Source organism: Acyrthosiphon pisum, chromosome A2 (assembly GCF_005508785.2).
Source record: "Acyrthosiphon pisum isolate AL4f chromosome A2, pea_aphid_22Mar2018_4r6ur, whole genome shotgun sequence".
NCBI lineage: Eukaryota > Metazoa > Arthropoda > Insecta > Hemiptera > Aphididae > Acyrthosiphon > Acyrthosiphon pisum.
Genome location: NC_042495.1, coordinates 107,673,240 through 107,698,804, shown reverse-complemented (window position 1 = coordinate 107,698,804; position 25,565 = coordinate 107,673,240). Strand labels below are relative to the sequence as shown.

Here is a 25,565-nt window from a genome sequence, read left to right as displayed (position 1 = left end):
CGAAAATGCAAAAAAACAAACTAATACGCGGGCAACGCCGTGTCGGGACAGCTAGTATTTTATATTTATATCAACTTAATTTTTATAAATTGTCTATTACTACTAGACGTCACAGTTTGATGTAAAAATGGACATTGAGTGCTGTGATCCATTAAACAATTTACCAACTAAAAATTAACCTAATCAATTAATAATTTCTGTTCAGGGCCGTCCTGACAATTTTCGGGGCCTAAAATGTCATTATCGTCAGTTGGCAGTTGCATACATTATGATATATACCTAGGTATAAAGGGGCAACGCGCAATTACACTCAAAAATACAGTACCTTGTACTTACAACAATATGAATAAGACTTAAGAAAATAAATTAATAACAAAACACGTCATATATTTAAACTTACCATAGTAGGTACCTACCTAATACAGTAATACAATATAAAAAAGGTGGACAAGTGGGTACCACTCTGCTGTACATTAGGTGTCAAGCATGTCGTTGTAATGGATGTGTTATATTTGAATTAGAATAATTGGTTTTGTATAAAAATTACCATTTTGACTTCCTAAAAATACTATTCAGTTTCACTGTTCTATCAGAAAAGATGCTGATCTCGAAAATCGAAGCATTTTTACTACCCAAAATCTGGCTGACAAAACAGAAAAAAACGCACATCATTGTAAAATTAATACATTTTTCGTTCCGCTTAGAATCTAATATATTATAAATTAACCTTTCTACGTCTTAAACTAGCAAATGTGTCAATAATATCATTATATTTTAGTTGGTCAGCAATTTTTTTTCAACAGATATTATGACAAAGTTGCAGGTGCCTTTTTTTGGGACAGTGCGCTTCAAAGATAGTTATTTTTATAATTTTCATCTTTGAATTGTTTAAAATTTGATACATTAATTTGACGTTAAGTAGTATAAGTATTAAGTATAGGTACCTATAGTTAGTGAAAATTACAAGACTTGAATGTATAAAATATAAATGATACTTTTTTTTTGCTCATTAACTAAACTTTTTTTTGGTATCTATAAAAGCGGGGCCTGTTCAACTGTGTTGAAGGCGCGGGGCCCGGGGCGAGGGCCCCGCTCGGCCTGCCCAAGGGACGGCCCTGTTTCTGTTAGTAGTACTACTAGGATTCTATAAGTGGATGGCTTCTTTTTCTATTATTTTTTCTGTTAAATTAAAATATGTTAAATATATTTGATTAGTTAGGTTCAGGTCAGTTAACATCAGTTAGGTTAGTAAATTGTATCATTACATTTTAAATTACGCTATGATGTAAAAATAATTCTTACCCTGTGACTAACTGATCATTATTATGGTCTGTAACACCAATAGTTTCCTGTTTAATAATTCTATTAAATACTTGATCATCATTATACTCTGTCTTTATAATACATTCTTGTTTAATAGGTCTATTAACTACCGGATCATCGCATCTAACAAGTGGAATTGTCAACACTCTCGAACTGTTTAATATATAATCATACCTAAAAGAAATTGAAAAAAATATATTTTTTGTTATTCAGTAGGCAATTACTATTCAAATCATATACAATTAATTACATAAATTACAAAAATACCTAGTTTTATAAAATAATTTCAAAATGTTGGTTAAAATTTTATATTTTTGTAACGTTTCATTACCTAATAGTGTAGGTATTTGCTTACTTGGAATTTATGGCAGAATCATTAACTGATGGACTTAATGGTTCCATATTAAATTATGTTCTCCTTAATGTTTATTGATTACTGTGAACATAAAACATTAAAATGATGTACCTTTGAAATCAAATCAGTTATTTTGTGGGGGAAATGATTGAAGGCCGTATATTTAGTAAAAAGTATTTTTTGGTGTGCAAATATTTTGGCTCCAAAAATTAAAAACTGAAATCAAGCACTAGCGTCATCCTTGATTTAAAGTAATCATAACCCTAACAAAACAAATGTGTTACAATAAATATTTGCCTCTATCTCATGCTCGCATCACTTTTCACCATCATTTTCAACATAACTAGCATTTTAATCAAAAATTGAAAAATAACTTCTAATTACTTATTATTTAGTTGTAATATTAAAGCATAAATCAATGGAAAACACAAAAATATATAACTTTTTATAATATAATGGAGAGAAATTAAGAAGTAGGTATGTTGTTCTGATAAAGTTATAACAGTGTACATAAGCGTTGAACAGTGGTTATTTATATGAGACTGTATAACCAGTAGACAGTAGTTATAAAATGGATAATTATACCAAACTTATGTCTACCTGAATACGTTTTTTTTATGCCAACACAGAATACATTGAGTTATGTATTTAATTTGTATTTTCATAGTTTCATACTCTAAATTTTTGAAAGACATTTATTAAAACAAGTGATACACGATATGTGTATAGAAATACATATAAAGACATAAAAACAACAAAAATTATAATAAAAATTGTAACTTGAATAAAATATTTAAAAATAAAGAGTATAACAAATAAAATCTATTTAATTGAAGATTCTGACCACCTTAAGAAGCAATTAAAAAGATAAATGCTCTCGGAGCATTTATTGATGGAACATCTAAACATACTGCTTGCAAACTGCATTCATTAATTTAAATAACAATCCGCATAATAAAAATAATAATTACCCAAAACATTTTTTTTTGTCAAAATTAGAGCGAAAAAAAACGGAAAACAATATGATAAAACCATCTGGCCTACAAAAATAGAAAGTAGTAATTTTCGGGAGAACTTTTATAACATAAATTTAAAGTATTACATGAAAAAGATAAAGAACATTAATACTTTAAGGAACAATAAACCACAATTATTAAAACTATTAATCTTTTTTTCAGTAATTAGTACACTAAATACTTAACTTTTAATTTTTATTGTTTATTACATAATTAATGTTTGCTATACTATTATTAAAAATGATAATTTATTTAATTTGTACGCTTTAATTTATATGTCTGAACTATACTGAATAATAATTATTTTTTTTTTACATATAAGTCACCTATAATTAGACCAAATGTTTATATATATATAAGTAGACGTCGCTTATAAGACTCACATTAAGATTTAGCACTAAGTGAGCATTATAACCGATTGAATCTTATAGGCGAAGTAGGAACAAACATTTTAATTAATTGCTACGTTTACTTTTATAACATATTAGATATTATTAAATAAATATAATACCTACATATTAACTTACATAGATTTGAAACTTTTATTATTATTAGTTAATACAAATGTAATCAGATAATATTTGATGTATTACAGTATATTATTCTAGTCGTTGCGATTAATTTGAATTGCTGTAAAACTTGTTGTACATACATAGGGTCCCCGCACACTGCAGTACGACATAACTTAAGTGTATACTGTATAGTGCATTCAGTTGTAGACGGGCCAGTAATTCCCAATTCTTGAAACCATAATATTACCAATACTCGCATGCGGCATAAGTAATACGTTTTGAATTTATCGACTGCGATTATGCGACTAGGTATGTGGAATATGCGATGTAATACAATTTATTGGAATACTTGATTTATTAAACTGAAATCAACTGAAATTTTTTCCACTTGTCGAATGCGCAGAGATCTAAACTATATACACGTGTATGAAATATGAAATATGAACGAGCACACAAAGGCCGGTCGCCGGTGGGTTTATTAGACACAGTTTATTATGTAATCAAGTGGGCATGTGCGTCCAACTAATATAACATTATGACTATAGATTAGTAAATATAACCACAAACTATGGCTATAATTCTATGACTACACTGTCACTAAGCTCTACATAGAATGGGTAAGCTATGCCACCATTTTGCGACTCATTTATCAATGATAAAATGACAAAATAAAGGGGGAGAAATTCAAATTCACATAACATTATTAGTCGCAAAATGGCGGCGTAGCATACATGTATCTATAGTGCGCTACCCCGCGTAGCGTATCCCGCCATAGTCTTGGAACCGTTTTCATAATATTGGTAATCATGGGTCTAATATCATGTTGTTGCGTAGAACCGTTTTCATGTTTTTCGTAGATTCAGGGCCAGTATTACAATCATGGGTTACCCTCCGATCAGCGTATTAACGGACCGTTAAGATGAAATAACCAGTATTACAAATTCCGGTCCACTCTGTTATTAACCGTTAGCTCCCGGTTACGCTTACCAGCCGATATCGGCTGGTTACAAAATATGATGTACCGTTAATGCATCTCATTGGTTGTTAAATTTTTATGTTTCTGTGATTATTTTGATATCATTATCATTATTAATTATTCCTCAATACAACAATCTAAATTGTATTGGGACGAAAATAATGTTATTTCGTCATGGTTCGTAGTAGGTTGTACCTCCTAAGTCCGAAGTCGCACGTGGTATAGTGGTATTTGCGATTTCATATTCGTGAATCGTTTCGTTCGCAGTTCCGAAGTCCGACTTACGTTATTACACTATTACAGTTTGCACTTGAAATTTAGTGTCTTAGTGAATCATTTCCGATTCCGAAACTTCGTAGTTCGTACTTTCGTAGTAGGTTGTACCTCCGAAGTCGCACGTGGTTTAGTGGTATTTCCGATTTCATATTCGTGAATCGTTTCGTTCATACAATCGCACATGATGTGGAAACCCAGGAGTGCGATTTTAGAATATTTTGAAAAAACATCGAATGTAGAAGTTGTGACATGCAAATTATGTCACGCTTCGGTTAAGTCATGTGGTAACACGACTAACATACGCAACCACATTAAAAGAAACCATCCTTCAATTACACAAAGCAAGGATGCTGTTGTCAATAAGGTTCGTCGAATATCTCCATCGGTGGCATCAACTAGTTCCACAGAACCACATGAAGAAAATGTTGACGATCCTGATGTAATGGCAGATGACAATGATTTTGCTGAGGTAGCTAGAGCCATTGTAAATAAGGTAAGATACTAAGATGCAATATTACTAATAATGTGCTTACAACATTAACTAATTTTTTTTTTTTTAATATAGGCTCCACAAAGACAAGGGACACTTAATTTTGCTTCAACATCAGCTTCGACTTCTTCCGGTATTGTGGACAATGATTCCATAGCATCATTCAGTGGATCTGCATCTGTTCGGTCAATACAAACCACATCCTCATCCAATACTCCACAGTCAGTGAACTTAAGTCTGACTAGGCAGAGCACAATATCTGAGTCCATTTTGAACATCAAATCTTATGATAGTAAGAGTACATTTTTTAATTCTTAACTATAAAATTATAATAAATTGTCTAAATTGTTTTAGAAGGAGGATATAAGACACAAGCCATCACGGATGCACTGGTCTATATGGTTGCTAAAGATAATCTGCCGTTATCAATAACAGAAAAACAAGGCTTCCAGTTCTTCATGCAGAAAGCAGTTCCTATGTATAAGGTTCCATGTAGGAAAACTTTAACTAAAATGGTCAAAAGTAAATATGAAGTTTTATCCACATTAATTAAATCCAAACTAAGTCTTGTTGATCACTTAACCTTAACATCGAATATTTGGACTGACACACTAAATACAACAAGTTTTTTGAGCATGACTGTGCATTTTTTAAGTTTAAACAAAGTTACTCTTGAAAGTGTCACAATTGGCGTGTTGGAGTTGTCTGCTAGCCTTACAGCTGAGAATATTTCTACTTGGTTTGAATATATTCTTGCTCAGTGGGGTATTAAAAAAAGCCGGATTTTCACAGTCGTCACCGATAATGAGTCAAATATATTATCTGCCGTAAACAAAACTTTTACCCCCGAAAAACATTTGCCATGTTTTGCCCATACTCTCAATTTGGTTTCAGAAAGGGCACTGGCAAATCTTACTGATGTTCATAATGTTATAAACAAAATTAAAAGTATCGTAACTTTTTTCAAACAATCGGTAGCAGCTTCCGACGAACTCAGAAAATTGTGCGATTTCAAACTGAAACAATCTGTACCAACACGTTGGAACTCAATTTATTTTATGATTGATAGATTCATTTTATGTTCGAACCACATAGCTTCAGTGTTAATAAATATTCGCCGGGGCCCCGAAATGTTGACAGCTGATGAGATTGATATAGCTAAGGAAATGTTGTTAGTGTTAAAGCCGATGGAGGTGGCAACAAGGGAATTATGTGGTCAAAAATATGTAACTGGCAGCACAGTTATACCCTTAATTAACTGCCTTATTAAAAAAACAGAGAGTATTGATCTAACCCATCCAACAGCTTTAACCTTAAAGAGAGCTATGTTAGATAATTTGAATCACAGGTTCGGTAGGATGGAGGAGAGAAGTCTACTTAGCATTTCCACTATATTAGATCCTAGGTTCAAAACTATTCATTTGAATAATCCATTAGCCAGTTCTAGAGCTATTAAATTTATTAAAAATCAAATTAATGAAATTAAAAATAATTGTGATGAACCTAGCTCCTCAAACCAAGGCTTTAGTGATGATGATAGTGATAGTTTGTGGTCAGTTCACAATGAGCTGGTTACAAAAAAAAAAGCTGCATCACAAAGTTCAGAACAGTCTGAAGAGCGAATTCCTACCGAACTTAAACATTATTTAAACCAGCCCACAATACCGTTGGGTGATGACATACTAAAATATTGGGATATAAATGGCAATATGTTCCCTCTCTTAAAAATAATTGTACAACCATTTTTGTCCGTAGTAGCAACTTCTGTCCCTTCGGAAAGATTATTTTCCAAAGCGGGAAATATAATGACCGAAAAAAGAAATAGATTTAAGGGGGAAAAATTGCAACAGCTTTTATTTTTGAGTTCCCTAAATTTTGAAGACTGGCACATAGAATAAATGTTATTTATCTGTACAGCCTTTTGTATATAATATAATTTGTAAATATGTGTGATGTAATGTATCTGTACAGCCTTTTGTATATATAATTTGTAAATATGTATAGTGTAATTATCTGTATATTATTTGTAAATATGTACAAGACATTTAATGAATCAATAGTGAGCTAATGGTACCTTAAACAAGAATAAGTGGCCCACGATTAGTCCATTAAATTTAATAATTATTTTAATAATATAATTTGTAAATATAAGTAATTTAATTTATCTGTATATTATTTGTAAATATGTGCAAAATATTTAATGAATCAATAGTGAGCTAATGGTACCTTAAACAAGATTAAGTGGCCCACGATTGGTTCTTTAAATTTAATAATTATTGTAAAAAACATGTAAAGTACAAATGATATAATAAATAAAAAAAACAGTGTTTACCATACTCATTGTTGTGTTATTTATCTACCTTCATTAAATACCTTAATCCTAATTCAGTCAATTTAAACTTATATTAAATCAGATTCTTACTTATTATTAATGTAATATCTTAGATTATGTACTTTAGTACTATTTTATGTTAATGCTAGTACACACTACATCATGAATGTTACTTCACTGAGGAGTAAAATGTGTTTATGATAGTATAAGGTGAACGTTTAAAAAATATTAGTTTCAAAATTCTAATTACTTTGTACAAGTACAAAATTAATGCGCGAAAACTTAATGCGTTAAGTTAATAATTACTTACCTAGTAAAATAATTAAATCAATTTATTATTTTATTAATAAGTGTTTAATTACCAAGTATTTGAAAATTATTACACATGGCAAGTATTTCTGAATGGATGCTTTATGTGGGCAATATATACATTATAATATAGTACATTATTATATATTATGTTAAGTTTTCAAATTTAAATTACTTTGTAGAAGTAAAAAATAAATGAGTGAAAAAAAATTAACAAAAATATAATGCATCAAAATGAGTAGGTAAGTTAGAATCTATTACATTATATTAATAATTATCATATTTTTAACTAAGTTAAACATTTTTTTATAACTACAATTTTAGTGTTGAATATATTGTTTATTAACTTGACTAAACTAATATTTTTTCTCATCAATTTGCCCACTTTTGATAATGCCAAAATACAATAAAGTTATTTATCTATTATTACAAATAATATACTGACTTTTGAGACCTCTATAGTCAGTAGGAACCCAGTACACTTGCTAGTCAATTAAAAACAGTTTTGATAGTTGAATATTCCTCTTTAAGTTAATAATTTCTTACCTAATAAAATAATTAAATCAATTTATGATTTACAAGTGTTTATATCAATAAGTGCTTGATTACCATATAATAAAGGGTTTGAAAATTATTATACAATATGGTTAGTATTTGTATTTCTGAATGGATGTTTTATGTGGGAATTATACGTACCTATATGTCAAGTAAAAACATTTTAAATTTGGTATTTTATTCAATACTATTTTAAAAAATTAAGGCGATTCATGCTCCCCCTGTGACCACTAGGAAACTTCTATGACAGTAACTTCTATTTTCCAAAAACAAATACCTCAGACTTCAGATCATAGGTAACCAAGACCCCAATCAGGTCACAGCTGATCGAGTTTCACTTCTATATTGTTCTATGCTATCACGGATATAATGGATTGGAAACGACATGGTGGGCGGGTGACGGAGGACGGCCCGCAAAAGGTTCCTCTGTTATCATCAACACTCATAATCGAATGTTTTCAGCGCTACCAGTGATTTTATTTGGCATCACATTTTGTATCTCAGTCTGTGTTTTATCACAGAATAAGAACAATATAGAAGCATAGATAATATCTTTAATCGTGCTTAAATCGTGTTTCCACTGTTTACTTTTTGTGATCATGATATAATATTTCATGTTTGTATATAGTAATATATATTATATAGTAATTTGTATTTTGTAAAATTGTACGTCCTGTAAAGAATAGAATGATGAGCATCTCCATTGAATATTGATCAAGATTTAATACAAATTGAATGATTTAAATATTCAATCGTCCGTCTTTACTTAGTCACTTGCCCGTGTTAAATGATAACAATTGTGTACCGTTACATGTAGTGCAGTTCAGACTATCCACAGCGTATTGCAAAACAGCATTAAATAAAATTTGGTTCTTATTAAAATAATTTTAGAAAAATGTCTGCTGAAGACGTTCTATTCGATATGTTACACTCGGAAATTGTATCGTACTTAGTGCCCAAGTCCTCCGAGGTAATTATTGTACACATAAAACCTAAAATAATACAATCTAATGCTATTTACATTTGAACTGAATAAAGTATATTTTCGTCCGAGTTACTACAACTAAATAATTGTTCATACAGGATGAAGATTTATCGATATTGGAACACTTGGGTTATTCATGTGGTTGGCGACTGATTGAAAGGTAAATTGTATTACAAATTATCTATAACTATCAGGCATTTTTGTGAAATCTCCCCCTTTCTACATAGAATAACAAAAGAACTGCCAAGGTACAAAGAAGAGCTAGAAGTTTTAAAATTTATATGTACAGACTTTTGGTCATGCGTGTATAAAAAGCAGGTGGATAATTTACGAACCAATCATCAAGGTGTCTATGTATTACATGACAACGAGTTTCGCTTTTTCAGCAAACTGTCAAATGGAACGCAGTACCTTAAATCTGCACCCAAAGTAAATTGTTTAAAATATATAAACGTTAATTATATTGTTAAACATTGTTATTCTAATTTCTTTTGCATAATTTTTTTATAGTATGCTACGTTTACATGTGGTCTAATTCGAGGAGCTCTAGAAAATTTTGGAATTTCAAGCATTGTAACAGTTGAAATAATTAGAATGCCGTCATGTAAATTCCACATACAAGTTCTTCCATCTTCATCTTAATAATTATCATATTTTTTATGTGTGACTTCATGAAAAATCAATATTAATGATTATATTTAATTATCAAATTTATAAAACATTTCATTTTAGAATTCAATCCAATGGTTTTCCTGTACTTCTAATACAAATAATTATTATTCTATTAAATGTAAAATAATAATAATAAATATATTTAATTGTTTAAATTTAGTAATAGATTTTTGTGTGATTTATTGTCAACAAAAATAAAATCTTATAAATAGTTCAATAGTCCATATTAAACTTCTATAGAAATCAATTAAAATAATTGAGAATTGTGTTATCTGGCAATACGTATTCAAAATTTATTCTTCCAGATTTCCTTAAGTACATATTAAATATATGAAATGTTATACTGTGATACTAACAGGCTAAACCCTCACGAAAGCTTGAAATAAAAAAAATATATAGATAGTATAGTATTATGGATTTAACAAAGAAATAAAAAAATTCTGAAAATGCAGTAATAACTGATTTGAAAACTGTACAAACATCAATATAACTTAAGTTTAGCTACTATTTTGATTATTGACAACCAATTTATATATATTAAGATTTTAAATGTAATTATTGTTAAATTCCAACAGAATATAAATTAATTATACAGCTGTTGTCAATATATTGTATAACTTAAATCAGCCCAGAATGAATCCTTAATAAACTATCATTTAAGTATTTGGTATCATAATTTATTAAGTGGTGATATTTTGTATTCCTAAGTAATAGATAATAGTATGAATTAAGATTTTAAATGATTACTTACTTACAATTAAATTAAATATAAAATAAAAATTACTCCCACAAAAAATTATATCCATGCCACTGAATCTAATCTATATTATATTAGTATTGAATTATAATAAGCATGTTAATAAAGAAGAAATTACTTCATGATCATTTGGGACTATGTTATGATTAAACTATGTTTTTTAAAGAACCTTGTAGGTGTCAAATACATTTTAAGGATTGTAAACGACACCAAGGCTTATTCAAGTATTTTTTTTTTTGTGTGTGTGTGTGTGTAAGTCTACCTCCTATTCTTGATAATACTCAGTGTTTGCACTTAGCACACTAAAGTTGTTGCAGTATTAAACGAGTAGTGCCAGTGGTAATTTTTTTGAATATGCCACTATACTTAATTTTAACTGATGTTTAAAAATATTAGCCCGAACATATTACACACTAACATAACATTTCATTGATTTTAACTAAATTAATATAGAATAATAATTATATTATATAATAAATATTACATCTAAAAAAATACATGATGACCTCAACAATTATGTTGACTTTAAGGCATAAAAAATGTACAAGTGCTGGTATATTACAAATATTGATGTAAAAAAATTTGATTTGTAAATAAAATGAGAATGGGTTACATCAGTTCATCTTATGCTACTAGATTAATGGAAAAAAGTAAAGATATAGTATAATGCCAAATCGGAAATTATATGGTGAATAGTGATATAAATCAAAATTTAATTAATAAACTTATGTAAACTTGCGGTGTCTATATAATTTTGGAGGAGCTGAAGCAGTCAAGTTCATAAAGGGTAATGGTGGTGTATTTTCAACTCCATTATTAATTCCTTTTTTTACTCTTTCATCCTCCATGTTACGCCAAAGTTTACGACGCATGTCTGTCTTCGGTGTTTCAATCAGACGATTTTTAATGCACCCCAGTGCTCTCCTATTTTTCTTATTACTGTCTTTCACTCCTTTAGAATCCGTACTGCTTATCAGAGGTTCAACATCATTTTCACCAACTGCTGAATGGAATGAATCATCTGTATCAAAAGTATTACTGACAATTGGTGATGAAATCAGTAGATTTCCAGACAAAGCGTTTTCAAATAATTCATTGTTTATTCGTGTCTCTGTTGATATATTTTCTTCGTCGATTATCATTTTGACCACCTGTTAATGGTTATATAAATAAAAATATTAATAACAAAAACCATACTTCATTCACCAGTCTTGTTATATTATGCAGGTTCAACTTGGTCATTTTGACCGTAATGGAGCAATATAAATTGAAAACACACATGGTTTTTATATTATTCATAATTATATTTATAAATGTTATTAAAACAAATCAGTTTTTAAGATAGTATTTACAAGACCTAATAAAACAAATAACCAAATGATTATCTAAGATAGTTACATTTTACAAATGGGTTTAAATCGCATATTGGTTGATATGACCTCAATATTATAGGTACCAAACTAGGTACACATTTTTTTCTCATGAATGATTTTAGGAATACATTTATTATCAGGTTTTATTCATTATAATGAAATCATTAAAAGGTTAGTAATTCTTAGGTTAATTCTAGGTGTGAAAATATAATATATATTAGCCAACAAGTATGTAAAATAAAACTTTAAAATATATTAATAAAGTGCAGTCGTTCCAACCATAGGGCAACTACCTAATAACAGTTTAATTAATTATTTTAAAAAACAGGACGTAGTGAACTTACTCTTAACGGAGTTCTGACAAAAGCTACGGTAGGCGATCGGGGATCCGGAATTTCTACAATGTTCGACATGCCTAAAAAAAACACATTCATTTAATGAATAAGCTTACAAACTTTTAACGTCAGTACTCTTGCTATAACAGCAATATTACAGTGTTTGCCACTGGAAAATTGGTAGGTACCTACCTGCTACCTACTGATTAGTGACTTCTATAGTTAGTTGAAAATGTTCTGAAAATATCAGCCGTGATCTGTGAACAACGAACAACCTCTCTTTACACCTCTTAGATTTCCAAAGTTCTAAAGATTAATTATAACAATGATGAACGAGCATTATCAACTGGCTTACAGAAAAGATGTTTTCAATTATTATTAATACCTACACGTCGAAATTTCAACAGCGAAAACAATTGCGTTTTATTTTATGTCTATCGTCCATTCGTCCATGGTCTGTCCCAGAATTTGTAACGGACGGTTTGAAGTGTTCGAATACAATTTATTAGTGTTACAGTGTCGCCACAGTGAAAATTATGTGGTAGCACTGTAGTAACTTGTAAACATAACTGAAATAAATCATGATATTATCACAGAATAGATGAATTATAGGGCCGGGGACACACAGCCAGGCCGGGCAGGCCCTGCTTCTGGCTTCATAGTTTATGACGAAACAGAATAGATACAGACTATATTCTAAAGCCGTGATGGAGTAAATATAAGGAAAGAGAAAAAAGTAAGACCATTGTAGCTTAAATAATTTCGGAAAAATTACCCGTTGTTCATATTTTATAATATTCTGTGGTCTGACATTGTTGTGTGATAATAATATATAAAATATATCATGGATAAAACCATTAAACGTTTTATTTATCAGTTATATTTTTATTCTTTAGTCATGTATCTGTGGTGATATTTATGCGTCTGATCCCATAGAGTAATATGGTCTGATCTTCCAAAAATCGAATTACTGTTATCATGTTTATGGAATCCGAATATCTGTTCTGAGTATGAGCATTGAAGTATTGAACATACATTATACCTTAGATCTAAGCATTATACATACGTTATACTGATATACTGGTATGCTGTACTACCGTACCACCTATATACCGTACATACTATCTGACCACTAAACCCCTTCTTAATTCTTACTTATTTTCCTCCTACTCCTCCGTTATCGTTGAAGATCACGTCGATCACAATAAAACTCTGAATATGAATACATGATTTATGGTATGTACATTGTACACCTATGACGCAGCAGTGCCCGGCAGTGAGTAAATAGCAAACTACGATGACAATGGATCGAACGTCAGACCAAGACGACCGCGAAGAGGTATCCGAGCACTCACTGCACCCCTAGACCCTACCTGTCGGATACCTCTGGTATTCGGTCCAAGGCCGTTTGACGACCGTGTAAATCATCCCCCGAGCGCTACGTAGTCCCGCGATTTCTCTTTTTGATAGGAAATCCAGTTTCACTGTTCATCGGCCCCATGACGAGTGTCCACGTAGGTCATTATAATTTATCATAATATTTCGTTTTGCGAACGCTTTACGCTGCGGTGAACGATCGACGTGTACACGATGGCAATGTTAGATGCAACGGTTATGAAGTTGTTGCGTGGCGAAGCTTTGGACGAAAACGATGAATTATGCGACTTCACGTTGGCCGATCAAAACGAAGCTTGCGGTAATGACATGGTTTAATAGTGTTTTATAATTAAAAATGATTGTTGTTGACACAATTGTACGTCGTAAAATACTTGGAAGGGTTGAGGTTTCGCTGTTTAATAATTAGGTAGTTGATTGTTTGAAAGATTGCGACATACTGACATCCTTACATTAATTTAAGCCTTAAAGTGTATGAATTATTTGACAATTTTACATTTGATTTATTACCAAGATATCTAATATATTCATAACATAATGTATAGGTATTATCAGAGAAAAGTGGGAGGAAATATTTTTTAGTTGCCATTTTTTTTGGCCATTAAGAGTAGTATATTGTATAGTATGGTATTAAAGTATATGGTTAATTAAAATCCACAAACTTTTATGTTTTTAGTGGCTAAGGGTGTAACACCCATTGGGCCTTCTGACTATAAACCAGTCACAAAAAGTACAGTCACATATATTGTGCTAGTAGTACTAGTCAACAGCGAGGATGAAGTGCTTATGATGCAAGAAGCAAAAAGTACTTGTGCTGGTCAATGGTACCTACCAGCGGGTCGCGTTGAACCTGGGGAAAATTTACATGTCTGTTATACATACCAAATTTAATTTGACAATTGAGCAGTAACAAAATTAAAAATGTGCTACTTTATAGGATGCCGTAAAAAGAGAATGCTTAGAAGAAACAGGGTTGGAAATGGAACTTGATACATTGTTGACTGTTGAAGCTGCATCTAAAGCTTGGTTTCGGTTTATTTTCACTGGAAATGTTACTGGCGGTTGTTTGAAAACACCAGCTCAAGCTGATAGTGAATCTCTACAAGCCAAATGGATTAAAAATATTTCTGAAGTATGACAATCAAGTCAAGTATGAAAATTAATGAATTATTAACATATTTTTGCAATTGTAGGTTACTCTCCGTTCCAATGATATAATACCATTGATTGATTGTGGTCGAGCTTTTCATAAAGTAGTAAAACATAAGGTTCGAAATGACTGGCACCATAACCTTTTGCCTGTTATTAAACCTCATAAAAAACTTTTGTTACGTCTTCTTATCTGTGCTAGACAAAAAACGAGGTGGGTTAAAAGTACCAATTTTTATTTAATACCTACCTCATTAATGGTAATCTATTTGTTTCAGTGGTAAATTATATGTGCTTATGTCAGAAAAAACTCAAGCCCATTTCCCGATGTGTGAAATCAACCACAATCGGAACTTGCATTCGACATTACGCAAGTTTATGACTGTAATTGCACACAATTATTACATGTGCTATGCGAGTTATTATAATTATTATCATGTTTTTAGGAAATATTTGGTGCTGATGTAGCTTTGCATAAACCTCACGGAGTATTAAGCATTGAACATTGTGGCCAACCAGAAGGTTCTAATGATGGGTTATGCTTATCATTATTGGTTACTTTTCAAAAGACATTGGAAGAAGTATTTCCTATTGGCAAGTATAGTTGGATGGCTGTATCCACAGAATGTTCAAAATTAATTGCAGTGAGAACTATACGCAACATGACTGTTCCTCTTAAAGTTATATGTTAAACAGATAATTTTGCCATATATATTATTTTTATGCTCATCCAACTACAAAATATGTGCTTAATCATATTATCAATGTTAATATGCACAGAAAAGTAGTGTTATACATTTTTTTCTTTTTTAAAGTTTAATAACAATGATTTTTTTTTTAAATTGTATTTCTTATTATTATAGATAAATTATAAAAATTTAAAAAAAATTGTTAAACTTGTCCGCCTCTTAGTTTCCTTCCTTTTTTACTAAATTTCTTCAATTTTTTACTTTGAGTTGCAACCTTAGGTTTTTTGACTGCTGGGCCATTTTTAACTTCATCGCTCTTTCTTTTCATTTTCCTCTCAGCGTATGTTTTCTTCAAACCCTTCATTTTCCTTGTCTGCAATGTATTCACATCCTGCTTAGTCATATGCAGACGACCCAATTTAGATCCGAAATTGTCACGACGTACACTCTTAATTTTTTTACCCTAAATATAAAAAAATAAGTTTAAGTTATATTATACAAACTAATAAACTATACATTTATGTATAGTACTACAGAAAAAAATACATCTAAAAATATGTGTATACCTTAATGTTGGGTCTTTTGCATGCAGTTTTAAAAAGATCAGCACTAGCCATATGATCTCTTCTCACAACAAAATCAACAGATGGACCAACTTCAATAAGCTCAACACGTGGGGTTTTTAAACTGGTTTTCGTCAAAACTGTCCTAATTAAAAAAAAAAAAAAAAAAACCGTTAAGTATTATACTCTCTCAATAGAAGATAAAAGAGTAAAAGTAGTGAAGTAAATAGAAGATTGTATCAAGACTTACCTATAAGAACGTAATAGTATTTTACTATCAACTGCTGTGAAAGACATGACATGTTCAATACCATTTGGTCTTATCTGTTTGAGTGGTTGCCTTTGAAACATATCAATAAATAGATTGCGTATGCGTTTTAGTTGTTGATCACTGTCAAATTGTTCACCTAAGAAAACCAAAACTGGTTTTACACCTGCTGAGATTTCAGATAAACCTTTGAATTCACTACAGCCTTTGTATGATTCAATACCTAATTCAAACATATCTAATATGTGTTGGTCATAAGTACGGCCTGTAAAACAAATAATTATGTTATGTTAGTTAATCATGGTTATGGTTTAGTGTAAAGTAACATAAATATGTATGTAATTATTAATTTAGAATACATATTATTTATGTTTAAATGCCAAAACATTTTATATATAGTTATAAACTCAATTAATTCAAATTGAATGTAATGCTTGTTTTTTAAAAATTAAAAGAACATTGTATCCCATTGAGACATTTTAACAGTTAACTGCATTCCGGATGCAACTTGACATCAAATATACATTTAAAGTAAATTGTTTATTGTTTTGTATGGATAGTTGAAAAAGTTTTCATCATTTAATAGCATAGTTCAATAGATATTTAAAAATATGACATTCACAAGTATGACCTTATGAAGAGTATTTTCTATTTATTAGAAGCTATTATATGTACTCACTGAAGTAAGTCATAAAAAAGACGTAACTCAATGGGTTAATTGACAATGTTTTACTGAGACAAGGTTTGATCAGTGGCGGATTTAACGGTCGTTTAGTCGGCAAATGCCAACAGGACCCCTTCCTAAATTGTGCACTGAGGCCCACCTAAATTATAAAATTGATTTTTTTTTTAATTTTAACCAAAAAAAAGTATATTTTAAACTGGAATATAATTTACCATTGTTTTAATAATAAAATAATTTAAATATATAGGAATACTTCAAAAGTAGAAAATATTATAATTAAATAAAGTAGAAAAGATCGAATTAAATACTTATAAACCTACGTAAATTTAAGTTAGGTATTCTACATTCTACCCACTACACCATTGATCACAAATAAGATTATTTATAATTATAAATTAATATATAATATAATTCATGATTGCAAGAAAATAAAAACAATAATTTTGTAAGTATAACAACAATCTTTTCTAGGGATGGGCCGATACCTCATTTTACCGATTTTCGATATTTCGATATATGCAACCGATAAAAAACCGATACTCGATATATATTTGAAAACCGATAAACCCCATATCGAGTATCAGGTTTTAGTATTGGCCCATCCCTAATCTTTTCATTACTTAATCAGCAGCGTAAATCATGATTTATTGGAAACTGTTTTCGCGATTAATTCGCAACGTAGGTACATATAAATATTGAAGAATGTGGTAAACAGGGCTGTGAATTTAATGCGTTTGTACTATTTTTTTTATATTATTATGTTTATACATTTAACGGGTTAGGACATTGTTTCTTACAACTGCTATACAATTGCTATAACTATAAGTATAAAGTATTGATTGAAATTTAAAATAAGTATTATTATTATTAAATTAAGTATAAAATTATAAATAGAAGCAACGAGTGATTGCCTCCACATCACTAATTCACTCGCCAACCTAGCCAACCGGTCCGTCACCCAAAGAAATATACACACACATCATTATAGTTTTTGTGAATTATAATATAAAATGGTAATTTTATCATCAACTTTTTTGTATATAGCAGCTCCTAAAATTGTGTGTAGTACGAAATTTAAAAGTGTGTAATTCAAATTAAACCTTTATAATTGTATGTATAATTTTATGGCTTCACTTTTTTTTTTATATTTGCATAGTTTTTTGTCAAGCTACATTTAAATTATAATCTACATTCTGTGAAATGGGGGTAAGTATGTTACTGATACATTTTGCAGGAGGCCCCTCTTATTGATTTGCCGACTTTCTTTGAACCCTTAAATCCACCACTGGGTTTGATGTACAATTTTACATTTTTAAAGTATGTCACATATTACTTACCGAGTACCAAATTGTTTGGTCTTTTCTTATTGTGTGATGAAAAAAAAAATAAAGATGAATCATGTTTCTGCAATAATTTTTCAATTTGCACGGCGTCGTCAAATGGTAGAATATCGTTTTTTTGAGTTAACATGACAGCATCTGGCTTTTTGAGTTTCAGCTATTGAACATTTCTAATAAATTTAATCATTCATCATTATTCGATTTACACTTACCAAATCTTTCATGCAGCTGCTGACTAATAAAGATGATTTACGACCAGGAATAAACACACAATGTTTTGTGTTTTCTATAATCTTAGGTTCTTTCTTTAACAAAATTCTTTTACCTCGTTTTGTTCTCGGTTTCCTACGAAAATATGATTTCAATTAAACACGGTGACATTTAATTATTTAGTCAAATACATACACAACTCTTTGAATAACAGCCATTTTAAGAAAATAAAGCAAAACTTATGTCCAGATTAGCTACCTAAGAAAATTGAAAATAGGTATATTACTATATTGGATAAATTAAAAATATTAAACACGTTATATTGTTATTTATTAAAATTATGAGTTAATAGTATAAATGCATAATTTACGTATTGTACAATTTAATATTTTGTATGAGTGATGAGTACATTATTATTATCTTATTAATGGTATATTACCTCAGTCAGTCAGTGTTGTACCTCACGTGTTTTGGGTAGTATTTACCAGCCGCAAAATAGAAACGTAATTAATGATAATTGATAACATATAAGACTGTAGCACTCAGTGCTGCCAAGTATAATTTTCGAAATAAACTAGAAAACAACCAAAAGTAATGATAAAAACGTCAGGTTTCCCGCCGGATTAATTTTTTTAAATATTCAATAGTTTGTGTTAAACCAGGAATTATTTGCAATATCAACTTAGTAAAAAATTCGATTTCTGCGAAATTACATTATGTGTTCTCTAATATATTGAAATACATACATGTCAAATATTCTTGTAATTCTTTTTACAAATGCAATAAATATAACAAATTCCAAATAACCATAAAGTAATAATTTTTATATTTTAAAATAAAAACAAACATTCAATTAAAAACAGTTACTTGAACAATTTAAAATTATAAAATTATAACAGTTTATATTTGATAATGACAAAATCAGTTAATTTAACAATTCATAAGAACTAGGAACATTTAAATATTTACTAAATTAAAACAATATATTACTAAACAATCCATATACTCATAGCAATATATCATTAAACTGTTGTTGAATGTCATCATCACCTGACTCATTATTATTCTTATATACCTTATATTACCTAGCTATAAGAAAAACCTAGTGGGAATGTGGGATCTTGACATCTTGTGTTCAATAATCAACTTATTTTACCAATCAAAACATTTTTATTGACAATAATTGGAAAAAAAACTACAAAAAATCATTTCTTATATATAATATATCTATCTATAAATGGCTCAAAAAGAGTCAACATATTTTCGATGCAATTTATGTAGGTATAGACAATTATCTCCAATATTGTAAAAATTTGAGTATCAAACGCTTAAACTTTGCCAATTTTTGTGATTCTTATGAATTTTGTCAAATTTCGAACTTCAGTATGTCGTTAATTTACGCTGTAGTTTTTTTTACATTTTAAAGTTTTTCCTCAAATATTAAAATTTGTTTGTTTTTCTATAGCCTATAGGTACACTCTTGAAAACTATTAGTAATTATTTATTTTTAACCCCCAAAGTAACTCCAATGCAGGGGCGCCATTCGGGGTATCGCAGGGTATACATTGGCGCCCTATTTTTCGACGTATCATATTGGCCTGCCTTAATTTCATGGTGGCGCCGATGCCTGTGCGTATCAGTTAAATTTAAATAATTGAAATAATTAATATGAGATAAAGGGATATATACTATATACATAGATATACTTAGATATTAAATATATAGAAAAAAAAATGTATATTACCTAATGAATAACGATATTATACATCATTTATCAGTGTTATCACTTAAAATATTAGTTATTTTTCATCCCTAATAGTAAGGTTAGAAATAACTCAAACATGGCTACATTTCAATTTCCATTGTTATATAACTGTGGCTGGTGGTAGAAAAATGTGGCCTGGTAAAAAATTTGACAGGCCTATTTTAAAACTGAAATGGCGCCCTTGCTCCAAAGTAACTACTAGATTCAATAGATTCACTTACCAGAAAATATGATGTTGAAGAAAACTGAAGCGTTTTTATTATCCTGAAAGGTGATGCCAGACATACAAAAAAAAAACTAAAAATACACACATTGTTGTAAAATCAATTGATTCATCGCTCCCCTCCGATTCTAATATTCACGAAAAATTAACATTAATTTAATTATTCTCAATAAGTTAAAAATGTATTGAATATATCAATATGTAGGTATACCAAATATGATAGCATTTACGGGGCAGTAACAGCGCATATACTTGTTGACTACATATTGGCTATTACGTAGTGGTATATATACATATATTGTATTATATATTAATTATTCATACAATAATTATATGAGTATTATTATTTACCATAACCGTATGCCCATATCGTAATCGCTTTTTCCATAAGCGCTATAATTATTGATTATCAATAAGGAGTAACGACTGCACTATATTTATTAAAATTTAAAACATTTCCCTATGAATAACAACATTTTTAACTATAATAATATTATGTTTATAATACGGGATGATCCATTGACCCAACGTAAGACACTTATCATTTCAGAACACACTAAAATTTCTGAAAACAGTTCACCCCTGTGTAATAGTGATGGTTCCAAACATGAAAAAAAGGCTTAAAGGCTATATTTTAATACAATATTATATTTATTTACGTGTCATAGACAATTATCCGTATAATTTATACATGCATTATAATATAGCGATAATTTACAAATATTTAAATTATTTTTAATAACATGGAAAAAAACATTTTGTAGATATAATACAATACGTAATAATATGAAATAATAAGACACGTGTTTGATTGATATTTTATAAAAATGTTAATCGGAATTATACCATAAAACTTTTCTTAACGTATCTATTATAAATTTTCTTAAACTGCTTTTCGTTTACTTTATTTTTAATCTTCTTCGATTTTTTCAAATAATTTAAATACAAAGAATGACAATCAATACTACATTCGAATTTTAACGTTTCCTGCTTGTTTTCTTGGCTTATCCAAGTGCTCACCACTCTTGGTATTGTTTGTATATGACGTATAACGTTATTGTAGACTGAATGTGGTATTTCGTCCAAATATACTTCTACGTCCGAATCTGTTTCTTCGACAAAAGCCGAATTGTTTTTGTCCAAATGTTTTCTAGAAAAAATAACATTGTAATGCAAATATTATATAGTGACTATTGAGTATATTATGGTAAGTATACCTATTCCTATAATCCTATTTCTTATAAATTATAATGGTTTAATGCATTACGCATTGTTAACTACATTATGTACAGATCAATTAAAATGTTATTGACTTGGATCGGCTAAAATTTGTTTTTCGTGGTGCCGGCATTGGGTGAATCCCCCTTCCCGTCAATCAAACCACATCAAATTTACTTATTGTATAACATGTAAATACAGACTTTAAATATACATTTTTTGTTCAGTAAAAAAAAAAATCTAAAATGATCGGCGCTTAGTCAATGGCTCCACACGCCGCCACTACTCAATACGAACACACCTAACATATCCTCACTATACCTAAGCCATAGAACAAGAACACATAAATGAAAAATGTAGGTTATTTGAAATAAAATTATTTGGATATTTTGTCTACATAGGTACTACACCGCGGGGTACTATATAGCCCCGTTCACACGATCAAATAATTTGTCAAATATTTTACGTTTGTCAAACTTCAAATATTTTAGAAATGGTTCTAAAATATTTGGAGTTTGACATACATCAAATATTTGACAAATTATTTGATCGTGTGAACGGGGCTTATCACTATTATAATTCATAATTAAATGGCTGTTTATATATTATAAAAGTAAATTAAAATTAAAGTACCTACTTACCTAAATATACCTTAGATACAATAATTTTTAATATATTAATATAATATAATTTGGGTAATTTATAACAAGTAGATATTATTATTAGCACATTTTATACTAATAAGAGATGATCAATAGAGGGGTACTGTGTTGCATAGGTACTTAGAATTTTCTCATAGGAGTGGCTTATCCCCCCAGGATAGGTAAACATTTTTTATGCATACTATAAAATATTATAAATTATGACGTGGTGTATGCACTTTATATTATTAAAGATTTTATATTTGTTTTATGAAACAAAAAAAAATGTTATCGACCCCTCCCCTTCGTACGTCCGCAAATCACGATCTACCACCGCAGAGGAGAAACTCCGATTGTATTATTGCGTTATGGCTTACCTTGAATTTAGCACGAAATCTGAACAGGGTATTTCGTCGTTGTCGCCGAACGTTGTTACTGGGGAACGCCGTCGGCGGTGCTCGAAGTCGTCGTCGTAATCTCCGTCATCGTCTACATCTCCGTTGCCGCAGTCGTCACTGTCACGTTCGCCGAAGGATCTGCCGCAGTCGCGGTGCCTCGAGAACCATTCAAAGGTGCGCGGCTCGAGCAGCGCCTCCAGCCGCGAGTCCGGCAGTCCTAGGGTGTGGGCGAAAAACGTTTTGCACACCTTCACCTTGATGTCGTCGTCGCCGTCACCGCCGCCCAGCCAAAACTCGGCGGTCTGCTCGATGATGTCGTCGTCCGTGTCCACCGTCCGGTGTTTGAGCTCGATGCACGCGCACAAGTGCAGGTTCTGCGCCACGCGCGTTTCCGGAACTCCGCGAAACGCGTCGTGAGCCGCGCGCCTGCCGGCCCCCGACACCGTCATCGAACAGTCGAGATCGCAGTCCTCGTCGCAATCAGCGTCCAGCATATCATCGTACGACGCCACCAGGCTCTCGTCGAACAGCACCGGATCTGGCGCGGCTGCAATGTAATAATCTCAATTTAATTAACAGTAGGTATATAAGTAGTACACTAGTACCTATATGGTTATATAGGCTATATCGTAAAAAGGAATTTTATTACGAGTATAGGTACCAGCTGATTCTTTTATCACGAACCACTCATTATTTAAATAAGTGTTATTTAAAAAAAAAAAAAATAGTAAATGGTTTCTAGTCATTAAAAATAACATTTTTTTAATACATATATCTATTTTATCCTTATAATTTTTAAGTTTTTTTTACTTTTTTTGAAAGACAACTATACAGTTTTAATTTCATCTTCAGAATAATTTTCTGAGTATTTTGATACAGTAAAAACTAAAAAGAAATTAGATCTAGTATACTTTATGTCTATGAGTTATAGGAAAGTATTGAAAGTTTAGTGGAGCGGAGCAGTGGACCAACATATTGCGGGGTATCTGCTTACCACTCCACTCCGAAAACGTTTAAGCTATTTATACCACGAACCAATATGGCGTAGCCAAAGAAGGTTTTGGGTGCTAAACCATCTTCCCCTCTTAACATTTTTTCCCTTAATAAATATATTATTTATATATTTTGCAAAACATTATTTAAACATATTCTTATAGATATAATAAAAAAAAAATGTATTATTTAAAGTTTCATAAATAAATTATAAAATATCCTTAGAAATAGAGGCTATACCTAACATATCGTCTTCGCTCATAATTGTTAATCATTTGAAATGATTTGTCATTGAATTTAAATTCAACACTGCAGACCATATCTATATTTGAGTGTTCTACCTCAATGACATGTGATGGTATACTCGAAACATATTACATATAATATATATCAGAGTTGGAACGTATAATAAAGTATAGTATAAACATAGCCGTCCAAGGGGGGGGGGGGGAAGTGCCCTAGGGCGTCAAAAGTATTATGAACTTAGGGGGCGTCTTAAAAAATAATAAAAAGAAAAATTTGGTGTTTTTATTTTAGATATTAATTTTCTTTTTATATTGTAATATCGAAGATAAGTACATATCAAATTAAAAAGCCTTCAAAAATATATAAATATCAATATTATCTGTAATTGACTGTGAATCATGATAAAATATTAATAAATAATAATATTAGTTTATTACCCAAATATATATGTATAGGTATTAATATCATTAATTATCATTGATTATAAATACTTGTATTCAATGATAAACTCATTATCAATTTTACCTACTTCTAAAAATAAATCGAGTTTGAGTGAATTCTGTAAATAAACATCGCTTATTTACTTGTACAAATGGACAATCTACAATGTTGACTGTAGGGTTGTCTGTTGTACACGTCACACACAGCAGCGCATTAGTTACGCATGAACGTATATTAGTTACGTTTTAGTAATTAATAATTATGTTATTACACACTTTTCTTAAGTTCGCTTTCACGTCTGTTTGTCTGTCTGTAATCAAATCTTGCGCGCTCGATTTGAAGCACTTTTTGACGATGAAAAATTCTGAAAATTGGTATAGACCTTGGTCTTGGATGACAATACAATAATCCATTGTCATTTTGGGACCCGGACCTCCAGGTCGGCGATGACGGGTGTGCAAAGTCATCTCCGAGGAAGTACAGGTACGAAAGGTTTCTCTGGATCAAGAAGGGGTTTTCGGGGTCGCTAAAACCGAATTTGAGGTCTAACAAATGCCCCGAAGTCCCCGGCATCCCCCCTACACGGATTCTGCAGTGGTACAGCTTTGGATGAAATTGAAAGAATGAGACAACATCGTCAAAATATATCGGAAGAAATTGTAAATGAAGGACAATAAATTATAAGTAGGTACTGTAAAATAACAAAATATATTATAAATATAATGATCTCATAATGAAATTTTGAATGAAAAATTAAAATTGATTTTTATTATTCGTGTTAATACCAGCATTGAATAAACAGAAAAAAATTTCAATTTGTTGTGTCAAACAAAATAAAAGTCTTGTCATTTCACGACCCCATGAACTTTTTTATTTATTAATAAATCATAATCATCAGTAGTTTGATTCTTTTTATTAAATATAAGAAATTTATTTCATAAATTATTTTTAAACGTTTAATAAAAAAATTTAATTTTAACAAAAAAGTAGAAAATTAAAAAATAAAAAAAAATTTTTTTTTAAAAAACACATTTTTCTAAAATGAAAAATTTGCTGATGAAAAATTTAAAAGTGG

General features: G+C 30.3%; 7 protein-coding genes across 17 annotated transcripts in view; 3 read left to right on the top strand and 4 right to left on the bottom strand.

Moving 5' to 3' along the window:
- Window positions 1-8,629, bottom strand: part of LOC100161898 (zinc finger protein 664-like) — a 29,240-nt gene extending 20,611 nt beyond the window's left edge. Inside the window, exons 1-3 of one of the 2 annotated variants that reach the window (XM_029489427.1) lie at window positions 8,035-8,629; window positions 1,679-1,759; window positions 1,303-1,497 (exon numbers count right to left, since the gene is read on the bottom strand). In XM_029489427.1, coding sequence (XP_029345287.1) covers window positions 1,303-1,497; window positions 1,679-1,725 — 242 coding nt within the window. In that variant the 5' untranslated portion in view covers window positions 1,726-1,759; window positions 8,035-8,629. Of the gene's footprint in view, window positions 1-1,302; window positions 1,498-1,678; window positions 1,760-3,346; window positions 3,869-8,034 lie in introns of those variants that run through there. The other variant, XM_016808471.2, reaches the window with a different exon arrangement.
- LOC100575949 (zinc finger BED domain-containing protein 1) lies at window positions 4,072-7,478 on the top strand. Of its 2 annotated transcripts, none has more exons than XM_029489426.1 (3): window positions 4,072-4,927; window positions 5,024-5,240; window positions 5,303-7,478. In XM_029489426.1, exons 1-3 carry the CDS (start codon window positions 4,640-4,642, stop codon window positions 6,844-6,846), a joined length of 2,049 nt encoding a protein of 682 aa, XP_029345286.1. In that variant the 5' UTR covers window positions 4,072-4,639; the 3' UTR covers window positions 6,847-7,478. The 2 variants fall into 2 exon arrangements, with proteins under 2 accessions (XP_029345286.1, XP_003247929.1); XM_003247881.4 differs by having other exon boundaries at window positions 4,072-4,951; window positions 5,303-7,475.
- A 137-nt stretch (window positions 8,630-8,766) lies between the features above and the next one.
- On the top strand, window positions 8,767-9,964 carry LOC100160508 (trafficking protein particle complex subunit 6b-like). The gene is given in 4 exon segments (NM_001162620.1): window positions 8,767-9,114; window positions 9,228-9,289; window positions 9,357-9,558; window positions 9,640-9,964. Coding segments are annotated over 4 exon segments (471 nt in total). The 5' UTR covers window positions 8,767-9,039; the 3' UTR covers window positions 9,772-9,964.
- Window positions 9,965-11,002: 1,038 nt separating this feature from the next.
- Window positions 11,003-12,820, bottom strand: LOC100167333 (uncharacterized). 9 transcript variants are annotated; one of them, XM_029488936.1, is made up of 4 exons: window positions 12,652-12,820; window positions 12,470-12,572; window positions 12,276-12,346; window positions 11,003-11,709 (listed from the first exon to the last, which is right to left on the bottom strand). In XM_029488936.1, exons 3-4 carry the CDS (start codon window positions 12,342-12,344, stop codon window positions 11,284-11,286), a joined length of 495 nt encoding a protein of 164 aa, XP_029344796.1. In that variant the 5' UTR covers window positions 12,345-12,346; window positions 12,470-12,572; window positions 12,652-12,820; the 3' UTR covers window positions 11,003-11,283. The 9 variants fall into 9 exon arrangements, with proteins under 9 accessions (XP_029344796.1, XP_029344798.1, XP_029344797.1 ...); XM_029488938.1 differs by having other exon boundaries at window positions 12,470-12,523; XM_029488937.1 differs by having other exon boundaries at window positions 12,656-12,820.
- A 533-nt stretch (window positions 12,821-13,353) lies between these two features.
- On the top strand, window positions 13,354-15,698 carry LOC100164703 (8-oxo-dGDP phosphatase NUDT18). The gene is made up of 6 exons (XM_001951325.5): window positions 13,354-13,962; window positions 14,338-14,528; window positions 14,599-14,793; window positions 14,855-15,024; window positions 15,089-15,194; window positions 15,257-15,698. The coding sequence occupies exons 1-6, from the start codon at window positions 13,857-13,859 to the stop codon at window positions 15,500-15,502; spliced, it is 1,014 nt and encodes a 337-aa protein (XP_001951360.1). The 5' UTR covers window positions 13,354-13,856; the 3' UTR covers window positions 15,503-15,698.
- On the bottom strand, window positions 15,510-19,123 carry LOC100162533 (ribosome production factor 2 homolog). Its single transcript, XM_008189890.3, has 7 exons — window positions 19,005-19,123; window positions 18,761-18,823; window positions 18,568-18,700; window positions 18,353-18,512; window positions 16,313-16,595; window positions 16,066-16,207; window positions 15,510-15,962 (listed from the first exon to the last, which is right to left on the bottom strand). Exons 2-7 carry the CDS (start codon window positions 18,781-18,783, stop codon window positions 15,702-15,704), a joined length of 1,002 nt encoding a protein of 333 aa, XP_008188112.1. The 5' UTR covers window positions 18,784-18,823; window positions 19,005-19,123; the 3' UTR covers window positions 15,510-15,701.
- A 2,270-nt stretch (window positions 19,124-21,393) lies between these two features.
- The window catches only part of LOC107885065, a 4,744-nt gene continuing 572 nt past the window's right edge, over window positions 21,394-25,565 (bottom strand). The window contains exons 2-3 of the mRNA XM_016808469.2: window positions 22,790-23,357; window positions 21,394-21,703 (exon numbers count right to left, since the gene is read on the bottom strand). Of these exons, the coding sequence (XP_016663958.2) occupies window positions 21,394-21,703; window positions 22,790-23,357 (878 nt within the window). The remainder of the gene's footprint in view (window positions 21,704-22,789; window positions 23,358-25,565) is intronic.

Coding starts and splice junctions, on each gene's coding strand:
- LOC100575949 (XM_003247881.4), top strand. CDS start 4,640: ATGATGTGGAAACCCAGGAGTGCGATTTTAGAATATTTTGAAAAAACA. Junction 4,952..5,023: donor CTAGAGCCATTGTAAATAAG/GTAAGATACTAA, acceptor TTTTTAATATAG/GCTCCACAAAGACAAGGGAC. Junction 5,241..5,302: donor GAACATCAAATCTTATGATA/GTAAGAGTACAT, acceptor AAATTGTTTTAG/AAGGAGGATATAAGACACAA.
- LOC100167333 (XM_029488936.1), bottom strand. CDS start 12,344: ATGTCGAACATTGTAGAAATTCCGGATCCCCGATCGCCTACCGTAGCT. Junction 11,710..12,275: donor TTGTCAGAACTCCGTTAAGA/GTAAGTTCACTA, acceptor AACCATTAACAG/GTGGTCAAAATGATAATCGA.
- LOC100164703 (XM_001951325.5), top strand. CDS start 13,857: ATGGCAATGTTAGATGCAACGGTTATGAAGTTGTTGCGTGGCGAAGCT. Junction 14,529..14,598: donor AACCTGGGGAAAATTTACAT/GTCTGTTATACA, acceptor GCTACTTTATAG/GATGCCGTAAAAAGAGAATG. Junction 15,195..15,256: donor CATTACGCAAGTTTATGACT/GTAATTGCACAC, acceptor TCATGTTTTTAG/GAAATATTTGGTGCTGATGT.
- LOC100162533 (XM_008189890.3), bottom strand. CDS start 18,783: ATGGCTGTTATTCAAAGAGTTGT. Junction 18,513..18,567: donor GCAGCTGCATGAAAGATTTG/GTAAGTGTAAAT, acceptor AATGTTCAATAG/CTGAAACTCAAAAAGCCAGA. Junction 16,208..16,312: donor ATACTATTACGTTCTTATAG/GTAAGTCTTGAT, acceptor TTTTTTAATTAG/GACAGTTTTGACGAAAACCA.